The sequence below is a fragment of the Callorhinchus milii genome, unplaced genomic scaffold (genome assembly GCF_018977255.1).
Source record: "Callorhinchus milii isolate IMCB2004 unplaced genomic scaffold, IMCB_Cmil_1.0 Scaffold7, whole genome shotgun sequence".
NCBI lineage: Eukaryota > Metazoa > Chordata > Chondrichthyes > Chimaeriformes > Callorhinchidae > Callorhinchus > Callorhinchus milii.
Window position 1 is genome coordinate 25,330,601 of NW_024704748.1, and position 15,171 is coordinate 25,345,771.

Here is a 15,171-nt window from a genome sequence, read left to right on the forward strand (position 1 = left end):
CTGCTACAATTCTGCGCTTCCCTGAAACTGTGGAGACAAATAAGTTGCTGGATAGTTTTCCTGAAGCCTTGCCATTTTGTTCCAAATCAGATTTCGTATTTGTTTTGTTGAGTATTCGGACTAATCCTTTTACTTAAACAAAGGCCTTATTCTGGATATAGTTGAGTTATTGGCAAGAATAGCTGTGTTTTTTTTTGCAACACATCATTTAGGAGCAGTTGTCTGTCCTGGTTGAAAAGGTGCTGAAAAGCACCGAAGACGAAGAGGTTTACAATATTCTTAAAGGGCTGGAAACCATAATGTTAAAGAATTTCTTTGGAGGGTAGCAAAATGTCTGATGCACGCAGAAACCCAGCACCAACCATCAACCGGACTGAGAATTTCACATACCCATATCATTTTTTCATTAAAATAATTTTTTTATATAAAAATATGAAAAGAATTGGGTCACTCAATCCGCGACTGTTTGTGGGACGCTGCTGTGCGCAATTGGCTGCCGCCTATCGCCCACAAATATACTGTCAATTCAATTTACAGTGTATCCTGTGAGGCGCTTTGAGACGTCTAGAAGACGTGATAAGGCCCTATATCAAATGCAAGGATTTATATTTACATGTGGAAATTTCCGTGTGCGGAATGGAATTGCTCGCTCTTTCCCTGGTGGAGAGGACCCTGTTTATCTAATTCCTAGATACAGGTTGGTGAGTTAACAAGGCTTGTGGACGCCAGTGTGGGGGTACTGTTGAAGCTCAACCATCAAAAGCCGCACAGCTTGCCAACGGGAGTTTTCAGAGGAGAGTGTTACAAACTGAGCCAGGCTGATATCAAACCGAGGATTTACACAAGATTCTTCATTTATTGTGGTTGCTGTAATATTTGTGTTTGAGAGAGGCAGAGAGAGGCAAAAATAGCATGAAGCTGGTAAATATTTGGCTGGGCAAAACGTTGGGAAAGTTTCCTTACCCACGCACCTCTGTTTACTTAGAGGTAAGTAGGAACCTGGTTGTTAGTCGATTGGTGGGTCCCTTTTTCCGGGGACAATAATCCCTTTTAAAAATAATCATTGTTACTCAATCCACGACTGTGTGTGGGACACTGCCGTGTGAAGTTGCCTGCCGTTGCATGTTTCGCCCACAAAAATATACAGTCAATTCACTTTACAGTCTATTCCGCGAAGCGCTTTGAGACGTCTCGGAAGACGTGATAAGGCGCTGTATCAAATGCGAGGATTTTTTAATAAATCAACGGCTGCAGCTAACGTTGATTACATCAGTTCTGGTGCCCGCCACCTGCTTCATTTATCTGTCTCTCTCTTCCCTTACGCCCCCCCACCCTCCTCTGCTCGGGCCACTCACAAACTCACCTCATCACATCAGTGAACAAGCACAATGGAATTAGCTTTAGCCGTTCCCTGAGGGTTTCTCCCCCCAAGAGTCCGGTGGGCTCGCTCAGTAGTCGGCATGCTTAATTGTGGAAAGTGGAAGGAAGAATGCTCTATCTCTCTATCTCACATCCTCAGGAAAAACAATTACGGCTTTTGTTTCTTAAATGAAGTGTTTTTCTTGGGATAGCCTGATCCCCAGTGGAGCTCTGGAGCTTGAAGTTATGGCAGCACAAACCGCTATAAAATGGTCACTTTTTTTCCCCCTCATCAAAACCTCTTTTATTGAAAACCAGGTTTTAACATTCCTTTCCCTTTTTCCCCCTCCGTTCACATTAAGAGCCTCCAGTAGTTCCCCGCCCCCCACTCTCTTCTCTCCCCCCTCCTCTCCCACCCGATTCCTCAAACTTTGCTTTGCTTTCATTTTTTTTAAAAAAAGAAAAGTCCTAAGCTGTAATTTTTATAAGTTTTGGATCAAGTCTATCTACTCTTTCAGAGAGAGTGCGGTGTAAATTACACGGTAGTATTATGCTTCAAACTGATCCTGGAAGTCTCCTAAGGGGCAGTGCATGGGTTTTTACGATGTCTGTTTCATATAAATGTTAAATTCCTAGCTTTACCTTGTGTGTGTAAAAAAAATAAAATATTCTATGGATATTCTCAGGGAATTAAATGAAATTGAACTGCGCTTAACAAAAAAAATAATAACTTGAACTCGGAGAGAGGGAAGTGAAGTAGCTGGCAAATAGCTCATTGCTTCAGGGTGTTTTTCTGTACTGTTGGGGCCAGTGATGTACAATTAATCTTCCGCGTAAGAGACAGTGGTCTGGTTGGAACGGTTGCTACTTATTTCTTCTGTTGTGTTTGAAAGTGGGAAGAGTTGTTTCAGATGTTCTTCTTTCTCAGTCAATGTTTGACATGCTTTTAGTTAGTACAGTTCCGATGGCTATTTTTTTTAACACTGCTCCACGAATTGCAAGTCCGTCTTATGTCCAGATGATTGGAAGCATTTTCGAAGGGCTTTTAAATATTTTCGGAAGAACAACTTAAATATGTAGGGATGTCTCCTCCCCCAAAAGCAAAAAAACACAATCCTTTGAGATCTGCATTGGTCCAAAGGGAACTGAAAAAGCTCCTTCTGGCTGATTATAGAGCAGCAAAAGTATAAGCTGAGACGCTAGTGTTTGAGGCTCGGGATGCTGCCTTAATATATGAATGTACAAGTGATAGAAGTCCCGAGCGTTTTGAGTAATTGTACCACACTTGAAACGGGCTGTCTGTGGCTTGTATAACAGGGCACCGTTGCCCTATGAATTAATTCCCAGCAGATTCTTTGCAGTCAGCCGAGTACATTTGACTATATCAAAGATTGTATTGTTAAATAGGGCCACCATTTCTTTGCACTGCAATCAAAATGTTTGCTTGTGAAAGAATGTGTTGGCACATTCAAAACACCCATTCAGAAATGTTGGCAAGCTAATAAAGTAATATAGATGGTGCCATTGATAGTCATTTGTGTCTCTGAGCTTGTTTTTGTGCACATTCCTAAGGTTATAGCTTTTCATGTCTTTTGTTGCGATTAGAGTTGCCTGGCTTGTCGCCTCCCCCGAAGTCCAGAAGGCATTTTAGTATATTTTTGAAAAAAAATTATTGTTTTTTTAAGCCAGTCTCTCTCTTGAGATATTCGAGCAGTAATACTAATAATCCTCGCATTTGATAGAGTGTTTTTTCACGTCTTCTCGACGTCTCAAAGCGCTTCACGGGATAGACTGTAAAGTGAATTGACCGTATATTTGTGGGCGAAATGAGGCAGCCAATTGCACACAGCAGCGTCCCACGAACAGTCGTGGAGTGAAAATGACCGATTTTTTTTTATTATTGTTTTGTTTTGGAGGGATTATCATTAGTACATTGTTTAGTACATATCGGAACAATGCACAACAATACAACAGTAATTTAAAGTGCTTGCCCTGTGTGACAGCACACAGACAACCTGATACTACATCGAACGTCACACAGTGAATATTCTATGTACTGGCCAAATCGTTTTTTCTTATTCCCAGAGTAGATTTCGTACTTCTTTCCATCACAAAGCCCTAATTAGTGTGAACCTCTTGTGGGTATTTTCTGACTTCTGCCTGTGACTTAAAAAATTCGCAAACCTACATGGTGTGTTCTCATTATTTCAGCCAAATCAGCCCATTACCATTCACACCGTGTGACTCGATTTAAAATCCAATGGAATCAACAGAGATTAAAAGACAGGATGAAACCTGATTGAATTCACGTTTTTAACCGTGAAAAGTTGCCCTTTTCTCCAAAGCTTTTAGTCCCCCGAAACCTGGGGGGGTGGGGGGGCGTTCCAGCAAGCGGTCAATAAAGGTTTAAGAGAAGGGAAAATTCTGTTTCCTCAAATTTCTTGTTGTTTTCTTTGCTGAAAGGATGTGTGTGTGTCTAGGAAAGTGTGCCATGTGTAGCTCACGCAACGACCTGGGCGTGACTGACGAAGATGCATTTTGTTCGGTTTCCAGAACGGTCTCCGCATAGGCCCATCCTTCAAGCCGGGCTCCCAGCAAACAAAACGGTGTTGGTCGGGAGCAACGTGGAGTTTGTGTGCAAAGTGTACAGCGACGCTCAGCCACACATACAGTGGCTGAAGCATTTTGAGAAGAACGGCAGTCGGTACAACCCAGAAGGCAACCCATATGTCCACGTCTTAAAGGTTCGAGACTTCAGGCCCGTTGTCCTGAACATTTCTGCATGTTGTCGTGATTGTCTTAACTGTTTTAAATTGGAGATGTTTGGAAATAAGTTCACGGAATATTCAGGGCCTGGGGACGTCCTCCCGATGTGAAAAGATGCGCTGCATAGATGCAATTTGTCGTGTTTGTTGGTGTTTCGTGTTATACGTTCAATATACTGATTTGATATCTAAAATCACTCGTGTGTGTGTATCTAATTATATAATGATGTAATGATTTTTGTTGTAAAATTGTAACTTAAAATTGTGGCTCTTGTTGCGGTATTGCGTTTCAAGTTAACGATGCCTTTATTACCCCTCAGCCAGCTGTCGGAATGGGGAGGGGAAAAATATGAAAGGGGGAGAAATACACACCGAGGTTTTAATGGTAGCCGTTGCGAACCGTTTATTAAGGGCGCAAGTTTAGATGTTTTTGATGCTCTGTTACTGTTTTTGGTGCGATGTTCCTTTTGCCCTTCACCCCCCCACCCCCCCCCCCCCCCGTCACCCCATTAACACTGTGAATTTTCCCCCAAAACATTTTTAGTTAAAGAATCGTTCACTTTGTGACACACGGATCTTTCTCTTGTGAAGCGATTTGAGTTGGTGTTGGTGGTGGGATGTTAGCGGTTTCCGTACCTGGGCAGCTGTGATATTGTTACCTTTTGTTATTGATTTGTTCTAGCATTCGGGGATAAATAGTTCCAATGCTGAAGTGCTGAAACTGTTCAGTGTGACTGAGGCGGACAGTGGAGAATATATATGTAAGGTCTCCAATTATATTGGAGAGGCCAATCAGTCTGCCTGGCTCACTGTTATTGATTCCCACCACCAAAAAGGTAACGCTTTTCAGGTACCGGAAGTTTAAAGAGCTGTGGCCATGCTAAACGGGTTTGGGAGAAAGCTGATTAATGCTGGGTGACGTGAAGAAGATACCAAGCAACTTACAGGATCTTTGGGCCTTGGGTTATTGTCGGTCCTTTAACTTTCTTTCCATACTGCAACCTTGGTGCTCGCTAGTCATGGAAAAATACCCACAATACAGTCGTACCTACATTTTGTCGTATCTATCTTTGCTGCGACTTTATTGGTGACGTTTTATTGCTTCGTTAATCCTTCTGTGTTTTTTCTTCTTCCTCCCGCTATTGTTTTTTTTGTTTTGTTTTTTTTTGGCGCTGTTTTCTATCTAAAACCGATTCCCCTTTTCCTAAGTCGACATTCCCTTGAATTCCTTCTCCTCATTTTACACTCTCGTCGCTTTTCCCGTTTCCTTTCTTGTCATTTTTTTTAAAAAAAAGAGAGAAAAAGGAGAGAAAAAAAAAGACTGTATCATGGGCCTATTTTTCCATGAATTCAACTGCATGCTTTTATGGGTGGTGAAGGGAATCTGATTATTCCTTAGGGCGAGCTTGGAGACGGGAGCAAGCATTGAATGGAGGATTGTGTATAGGGACAACCTCATAATCCTTCAGGTGGCTTTACCTCTGGTTATATACACCTCGTGGCTTCTTGCCCCTGCCCACAAATATCTCGTGTTGGTGTCGCTCGTATATTTTTTNCTCTTGTGCTTCCCTTTCTCTTCTAGGCTGCTGGTGTTAACACAACGGACAAAGAAATTGAGGTGCTCTATTTGCGGAATGTAACTTTTGAGGATGCTGGGGAATATACATGCTTGGCGGGTAATTCTATCGGGCTTTCACATCACTCTGCATGGTTGACCGTTGAGTCAGGTACAATACTGTTTTCCTTCAGTGGTTTAATCTATCCTTCAGCTAATGCAGAATTGGCACTACTTCTTGTAGTGGAACTGGCTACAGAATTGCAATGCAAACCCCAGCTCAAAAAAAGCAACCCACAATACCTTACCTAAATTCACGGCTACCAATCGTATTTCCATCGTAGAACGATGTCAGATTGATAAAAGTGCTTCGAGATGTTCCCCCCCCCCCCCCCCCCCCCCGATGTGAACGGCTCGACAAAAACATAAGCTGTGATGTTTCATCCACAAAATATACCGTCAATTCAATTCACAGTATATCCCGTGACACGCTTTGAGACGTCTCAACGACGTAATAAGGCACTATGTCAAATGCAAGGATTATTCTTGTTGTTGATCACCATACGCACAAAACCAAAATCCTGTATATTGAAACAAATCGAGAGCAGTGAGTTTGACTGATCAGTTGCACCTCTTGCTAATTCAACGCCAGTTCCTCTTCTGCAGTGAAGCAGTGTAATCTCTTGGGAATTGCCTCAATGAATCTACACTATGATCTTCAGTGATTGCATGCGGTTTATTTTTTTAAAAACAAAAAATCAGGCTCTTGATTCATTTGCGGCAAAGGGGGGCATGCACAGCCTTGCTGAGCATGCTCGCTCTGATGCCGTTTCTCCTCCTAAAGAAACGGCCATCGGTGCACTGGTAATTGACAGGAGCTGAAAGTTGATCCCACACAAATCGAGGACAGGTGAAACTTGCTCAATTATCAGTTCTCGCGTGCCGCAGCTGCTCCGTAATTCCCTCGAGAATCCTTCAATTCTACTGGACAATGATGGTTACAGATTTGTGAGTTGCAATGCTAGCTAATCCTGTCTCCCTAGAGGAAGGAACCTGCAACCACACGGTTTGATTTGAATGAAGTGTTGAGGTTTTTCACTGCTTAACATGATTGTCTCTTTAAAACTGCTGCATACCTTCCCTGCAGCCTCTAATTCCACGGACAATCAGGTGAAAACCTTTGCACAGCTTTGCTTTCACTAGAAACCTGGGACTGTTTCTGGATTTGTTTTCTATTCCTTTCACCTTCAATGCAATCGGAGAACATTTTATGCTTGGTAGCTTTTGGCTTACTACTTGTTATGAATGGCAGAAGTTTGAACAGCATTTGTTAGTTGAATAAGTAATACTGTAGGCATAAGGCAATGATAAAAACTTTAGTCACGGGCTTAACGCATTGAAGCTTATGCAAAGTTTATGAAGTTGTGTAACAGAATGTTTGTGCTTCTCACAAAACCAGTTCAGCTTTAACCTGTACGATTAAATGTCTTTTTTTTTATTTTTATGCTCGGCACACACGCATGATGTAAAGTTATTAATTTATTGATTTGAATGAGCGTAAGTGAAAATAAGCTAAAGAAAGGTTATGCTGCAATGTGTTTGGAATAAGCGATTGCTAATGTTACTCTGTCCATTTGCATCCCCTCCTGTTATTTTCTGTCTCCCCGCATTCCCCGTGCCATTTCCTAAGCAAGAGTGGGCCAGGCATTCCTCCTGACTGGCGCCCGCTAGTTACTGTCTGTAACTACCTTCTAGGAAATGTAAAAATGTAGCCAGGTTGATGCAAACTTTTCCTATTCCCCTCTTTGAATATGTGCTTCATCTACACTTGACTCCTCTCCTCTCAACCCCAGTGAGATCATAAACTTGCCCTATAGGGAATGGCAAATGCACATCCTATAACTGGTGTATAACATCAATACATTATGTCCCACACACTATATCTCATTACCAGAATTATTATAAAGGCAGCCCCCTTCTCCCTCCCTCCCAATAGCTCATTGAATAGCTGGACAATCCCAGATAAAGACACCACAATGGGCAAGATACTCGGAGGGTGATCGAAACGAAGATGCCTTTGGGATAAAATGTGGGGGAACATTATGAATATGAATAACGTTTCAGCGTCGTGTTTCATCATTGTGTGTGTTAACGTCTGATGCAATTGTTTCTTCACGTGCAATCCAGTTCCTGAAGAGAAGGCAAAAGGGTTGACCTCCCCTGACTACCTGGAAATAGCTATCTATTGCATTGGGGTCTTCATCATCGTGTGTATGATGGTGACGGTTATCATATGTCGGATGAAGACTCGAATGGAGAATACGGAGAAGAAGCCAGATTTTAACGCACAGCCACCTGTGCAAAAGCTGACCAAGCGCATCCCTCTGCGCAGACAGGTAACAGAAAGTAGATAAAGAGTTCAAAAACCTTTACTCAGCTTAGTTAGGGAAAATGTTTTATCGTCGATGCGTGTTGTTGGAGACCCAGACTTACTCAAATCAAATTTCCAAAATGACTTACTTGCTGTATCTTTAAAAAAATCTCTGGCTCTGACCACATTTCTAATTTAAGCCTACTTTGTCCTACAGAGATCTTTAATAGAAATTGCTCATTAATAGTTTTTACTGAATGATGTTGCTCAGGCCAACAACAATAACTGGTTCAAATCACTGCCACTGTTGATGTATGCGGGAGGAAATGCAAAATAATATCGTTGAATTTTTTCTCCGGAAACTTTTCACGGGTGACTTGACTAGTTTTCAGTACTGTATTGCATTTATTTTTAACCTTTGTTCCGTAATGATAGTCAGGGAACTCAGAAGTTCCAGACTGTTCCTTTTTCACTATGTTCACCCTAATAATGTGACTTTGGTAGCTTTCCACCCTGCAGCGAAATGACAAGCCCCTGGTGAAACTGATTGTTTACCTGACTCCTAACACTTAAATAAATTACATTGCTGGTCTGTGCAGATGCTTTCTGTAATCCCCTACCCCCCCCCAAAAAAAAACCTCTTGGAACAGTGTCGCAGACTGGCTCAGTTGGTAGCTCTTTCGCGTCTGAGTCAGATGATAATAAGTCCGACCCTTTCGGTCAGACTTTGAGCTCACTCTTCAGGCTGACTCTCTCGTGCAATGCTGGGCGAGTGCTGAATAGTTGGAGATGCCATCTTTTGAATGATGTGTTAAACTGAGGTCCAGGCTCAAGACGTGAAAGATCCCACTGCGACCATATGAGAAGTGAAGGGGGTTTCTCCCGGTTTCCTGACCAACAGTCTCCCAGGTAAAACTGGACCTTCACTTCTTGGCTATTTGTGAGACATTGACGTGTGCTAATCAAGCTACGGCAGTCACCTAGAAAATACAGTCAGTACACTTTACAGTTAATCCTGCGAAGGTCTTATCCTGACGTGAAAGGTATTAGATCAAATGTAAAGGACTATTTTTAAGTGCAAGCACTTTTACCTATGGTTGGTGTTGTTAAATCCATCCCAGGTTTCCCGCGGTCTCTGGGCTCACGTAGAATGAGTGCCAATTTGGGTGGGTCACCAGAGAGCTATTTGTTCGGTGCCTCCCGTCCAACTCGCATCAGACCTTCACGTCGAACTCTGTGTTTCACATGGAAGGAGACCTGCCATTCAGCTTCGATGTTATGTTAATTGAGGCTGGGATTTGTATCCGCTAGCTACCAGTGTGTACCAGCGAACCTCACAAACAGATTTAACAGTGAGCTGCTTCAGCCAGTCTGTAACAGCTGTTGATGTAATGATCACCTGGCGATTCTGTATTGTTACCTTTCAAACAAAGGCTTTAAATGCCAGAAGCACCACCTAAATGAAGAGGGTGGGTGTCTTCATTAACCCCTTAAACGCAATCCCAGAATCGCAAACGGTCAAGCATTGTCGTGCAGTGAGCTGTTTATCGTTGGAATGTGTCGCTTTTTGGCAGATGTTCCATTTCAAACAGTGGATTTTTATTCTTGCTGTTTACCGGCCTGTTGCTGTCTTTCCCAAAGGGTTAAACGCCTGTTTCCTGTGCAGGGAATGAAGCCCGAATGACAGGATGTGATAATAGCGAAGGAATTCCATTTATGTCCGAATGACCCCATTCTGTCACTTATATCTGCCAGATGTCGCACTAAATTACCAACCACTGGTCTTTAATCCAGCCTTAAACAGTGCAAATTAATTGCCCCGTGTAATGTACGCACCATTAGGGGTGCATACTGGAATAATTTCAGTGCAGCGATATGGACCCATTTTGTTAAAATCCATGGGAACCAATTTCGGTCCATTTGAGCGACATTTGTGAGCAAGCAGTGCCCATCATTGATCGTTGGAAGCAATTTTCTTTTCGAGAGGAACATGCACAGACCTTTTAGCCTGTTCATTTTTCATTGCCTGTTATATCCTGTGCTTTGAGGAATGCAAGAAGCTCGTGCCATTGCTTACGAGCTTCACTGCTCCCCATCACTTGCTCCATTCCATCACCTTTGGAGCAACCTGTCAGCAGATCAATGGGAGAACAAAAACAATGTACAGTTATGTTTAATTTTAATAGCATTTGTCACTGTTTGTAACCAAATAATGCCTAACCATGACATTTGTAGCTGCAGGAGCTGAAATGGAAAACTTGCAGTTCGAGGGGGTTTGTAGCCACGTAATGAACGGTTGGCTCAATTGTTATTGCATGTATGAATGTCATTTATACTCCAGATTCAGGAGCGAGTCTACACGAGAGGTGACGCTGTGCAGAAACCCTCCGGGCTGGATGGGTTCTCAAGTATCTTATTGTGGACATTGGCAGCACAAGTGTGCCAGGAGCTCTTATCGATGGTTTGGGTTGAAGTGAATGACAGAAACTGCCTCCAAATACTGTACGATGCAGTCGGTTTCTTCCCTGCCCGATAGGGACCCATACGACTGCAGAATGTAACAATAATAATTTAAAACATTATTGTGGATGAAAATGGTCTCTCTCCCCCACCACCCCCATACCTCCAAAAGGTTACTGTTTACCATATAATACTGGATTTGGTTTTATCAGCCACAAACTACAAAATAATGGTGGTGCGTAATAACTTTATAGACTTCTTCGCGAGAAAGGTGTATTGTAGCGCCACCGGGAAAGGCCTTCAGCACCATCAAAAATGCTGGCATAATGTTGGATCAGGTTAATAAACCTTTGAACATATTTGTCTTCATGCTGAAGGTCTTAGGCGTCTTGGGAAAAATTGTGGAAAAGAGTTTTTTTGCCCTGTCTCTTGAGAGGCTGGTACGGATCAGTGAATGTACATGGTGACCAAAAAGCTGCGATATCATTACACTGTCTCGCAAGTCTTTAAAGAAATTATGATTTTTTTTAATATATAGATCATAAGGTAGTTATCACGACTTTTTGGTCACCCTGTACTTTGTGGTTGTCTTCCTGCTGCCACGTCAGAGAGAGAGAGAGAGCAGTCGGTGAGCAGATTGGGGTTTGTGGTGTCAGTACTACACTGTTGGAGTATGATAGTCTGGCAGTATGTATACATCTGCTGCCAGCAATGTTCGTGATGGCATTTTTCCTCTCTTGAGATGGAGTGCCTCGCAACTGGTATGTTTCACTCCACTGCCAAGCCGAGAAGAGGGAGAAACCCGGGCAATGAAAGCAGTTTGGGCGTCAATCGATGGAGAGAGATTTGAACTCAATCTTGCAGCCCTCAAAACTTTCCTCTTTGACCATGCCTTCGGGCATCCTCCCACCTCCTCCCTTTGCCTTCCATCCCTCTTGATTCCAACCCCCCAGCTCGGTTGCAAACCCTTCGCTGTCCAACACCCTGGGACGTCCTCCCGACGTGAAAGGCGCTATATAAATGCAATTTCTTGTTGATTAAGAGCAGAGCTTTTCCTTGCAAAAAGGACTTGTTGTCTTGTCCAGTGCAGATCAGTATTGAGCTCGCCATGTAGTGACAGGTGCATTGGCAAACATTATAAAGGGATATCTGCAACCAACGAGCATTAAAGCACCCGGACTAAAAACTACCGTCATTTTTTTTAAATAACAAAAATCAGATGCGATATGTTGTCTTGTACGTAAAATATTTTATTGATTTAACCTCATAGTTGGAAGTGGGTTGACATAATATGTATGCGCGGTTTGTACAGATAGCCTAGGGGCAATAGTCTACTAAACCACAGTGCAGCATGGCGCCAGAAATCATCAGCATCTTTTTTTTCTTTCTGCGTTGCTTGCTGTAAACAGGTCTCTGCTGATTCCAGTTCTTCTATGGGCTCAAACGCCCCTCTGGTCAGGATCACTCGGCTCTCTTCCATGGACACACCGATGCTGGCCGGAGTCTCGGAGTATGAGCTACCGGAAGATCCGATGTGGGAGTTTTCACGGGACAAGTGAGTACCCTCTGTGTTTCCTTGGCTCCTTGCCTTCCCCCATCTCCACAACATCGCCCGGCTCCGCCACTGTCTCACACCGCAGGCCCCCGAGACCCTCATACACACCTTCATTGCATCCAGACTTCACTATGCAAACTCACTGCTTGTCGGCCTCCCCGACTCCTCCCTCCACAGGCTGCAGATCATCCAGAACTCTGCAGCCCGTGTCCTCTCCCGCACCGGGCTCCGTGACCCTATCACCCCTTTCCTCGCCCAACTCCACTGGCTTCCCATCACACAGAGGATACAGTTCAAGATCCTGGTCCTCACCTCCAAAGCCCTCCATGCTCTTGCTCCCCCCTACCTCTGCGACCTCCTAAACCCCTACCATCCTGCTCCCTCCCTCGACTCAGCGGGCTCTGGCCTACTTCATATCGCCCGCCTCGCTCGCCCCACTATTGGGGTGGGCCTTCTGCCACTCTTCCCCCACCCCCTGGAACTCCATCCTGCAGTCCCTCCATCACGCCCTCTCCCTCGCCACCTTCAAGACCCATCTCAAGACCTTCCTTTGACTGTGCTTTAGATCTCCCTGCTTCCCCCCAACTGCCCTCCACCCTCCCCCAACCCTCAGCTCGGGTCCGAAACTTCTGACTGTCCAGCGCCTTGGGACGTCCTCCCGACGTGACAGGCACTTTACAAATGTAATTTTGTTGTTGATTGTCATTTTCTTTGTTTGTGCTGTGAGCTCCTGTGTCCTGGGACTGGTCTGTGACTGTTCAAAGCTGATTTCAATTCAAACCTGGACCTAGGGGAAGGGGGAAAATCAAAGAGTGATCTTGCCAGCTAACTGGACCAGAGTTAAACCCAACTCCTCTATCGAGTGTTGGTTTCGATGAATTTTACAGAAGAGCAGACGTTCTGCTCTCTGTGCCTTTTTATTGAAAGGATTTCGCTGCACCTTTTTGGCGGGCATACTTCTCCTGCTAGTCAGTACAAAATGCCAGAAATAGACACACAGTGTGCAGTGTTCCGTTCGAAGGAAAAGAGGGAAAAACAAAACGAGATCGAGATGTGTGCACACAGGATCAAACAAGCAATTGGGATGTTTGAAAGGGAGATGGATGCTTGGGAATTAAGGGAGATTAAGGGAAATGGTATAAAGGTAGTGAGCATTGATGTAATCTGCTGTGATCTAATTAATGACTGAGCAGGTTTGACTGGCTGAATGTTTTCCTCTGGTTTCTACATGAGTGTACTCTACAGCCATTAGTCGTGTTAAAGATGGGAGGAATGATCATTAGTGATTGTCCTCATCGTTATTTTTCCAGCTATTTTTTGCACATTGTAAAAGAACCAAGGTGCCCCTTTCAGCCAACTCACCAGCAGACAGAACCTTTAAGCTTCCTGCTCCGCCATCCTAGTCACTGTGCAGCTGAACGTCAGGCATGAGTGAAGCCAGGTGTTCGACTGTATACGTTTTGCCTACAGGCATGCAACTTAAATGGATTGTGGGCAAACAAAAGAGGCAACCCACCCCCTTTCTACATGTAGCGAATTGTCTGTGCTCCTTGCCAACATAGACACTCAAGTGATTATAGTTGCCAGATAAATCAATCCAAAAAACTAAGGATTGAACCAATATGAGGCTACAGCCAATGCATACAAGTAATCCTCCCCGCTATACATGTAGCCCATTTAAAACTTGTGAAGTCAAATTCTGCATCAGATTTCCGCGTGTGTCATGTCGGGGCAGTGTTTGCTAATTTGGCAATTTTAATTGTTGGTAATGGAGCGATTTCTGCACTCAATCATCACCCAAATCCAAAATGTATTTGGCCAAGTATTGTGCTGGATCACTTTATATATATATATATATATATATAAAGTTCATCCCGTTTTTTTCCTTGCTGTGGTGGTGGTGAGGAGTGAGGGTGGGAGAGAAGCAGCCTGCCTAAGTTCTGTGCCAATGGCTCCTTAGTCTGGCCACCAGGCGATGATAGGGGATGTTCAGACAGGTCATCAGCGTTCGGATTCAGAGCTTTTTCTGCTCTCATCAGTGCACATTGCAACTCTGGAGTCCGGAAGCTCAGGGGTTAGAGCACTCGCCTCGCAAGCAAGTGGAACTGGGTTCGATTCCTGAGCAGGGCAAAACGTTGAGCAAGTTATCTTACTCCACACTCCTCTGTTTACCCAGCAGTAAGTTGGAACCTGGTTGTTATTCGATTGGCGGATCACTTTTCTGGGGGGGGGGGGTAATAATCCCTTAAAAAAAATAACAATCATTTGGTCACTCAAACCACGACTGTTTGTGGGACACTGTGCGCAATTGGTTGTTGCGTTTAGCCCAGAAAATATACAGTCAATTCACTTTACAGTATATTCTGTGAAGCGCTTTGAGACGTCTCGAAGACATGATAAGGCGCTGTATCAAATGCAAGGATTATTATTATTGGTGGCCTCTGTTTTTCTGGTTAGTGACTGGGACAATGATAAAATCCAAGTCTGTCTAAAGTACAGGACCTGGAGGTGAAGGGGAGGTAGGAGCAGTTAGCATAAAGCACCATGTACCTGTTGCTTCAGATTTAAAAAAAATGCAATATTTGCAATCCAATATCCTCGAGGTGAATAAGGGCATAAAACGTTACGTTTATTTTCTTTTAAAATCCAGCAACTTTTTTTAAGTGTTTTTTCCCCTCAAGAAAAATCTCCTTTGAAAACATGGTATGTGATCTCTGTTGACTTTATATCCAGTTTGGTTGGTTTGTTCTCAGGATATCAATTAAATTAGATGCCTGCAACAAGCAATGCAGTCTTAATTAATGCCTACATTATTCTGGTCATTGCCACAGTGTGTATGGAACGCCTTGTTGCTCAGCTGCCTAAGGGGACTTGCTAAATGTGGAAACTTCGAGTGCATTAACATTTAAGAAAACATTGGTTAACAGTAATGTAGGTGGAGTAGCTTTGCAATGAAAGGGAGCTTTGAGAACCTGCTATTAGATCCTGAGCACATTTTGTGCACAAAGAGACGATTGTACAACTTCAGTAAATACACTATCTGTGCAACTTAAATTAGCCACCTGCAAATGTCAATGTTTGCGTAGCAGCAATGTTTGAGACTGCA

General features: G+C 43.5%; 1 protein-coding gene across 8 annotated transcripts in view; it reads left to right on the plus strand.

Annotated features, from left to right (window-relative positions):
• Positions 1–15,171, plus strand: part of LOC103185425 (fibroblast growth factor receptor 2) — a 92,544-nt gene that overhangs the window by 67,788 nt on the left and 9,585 nt on the right. For 5 of the 8 annotated variants that reach the window (XM_007903899.2, XM_007903894.2, XM_007903898.2 and 2 more), the window contains 4 exons: positions 3,913–4,103; positions 4,807–4,960; positions 7,867–8,081; positions 11,920–12,065. In XM_007903899.2, the coding sequence (XP_007902090.1) occupies positions 3,913–4,103; positions 4,807–4,960; positions 7,867–8,081; positions 11,920–12,065 (706 nt within the window). Of the gene's footprint in view, positions 1–3,912; positions 4,104–4,806; positions 4,961–5,706; positions 5,852–7,866; positions 8,082–11,919; positions 12,066–15,171 lie in introns of all 8 variants that reach the window. The other 3 variants (XM_007903895.2, XM_007903896.2, XM_007903897.2) reach the window with 3 other exon arrangements.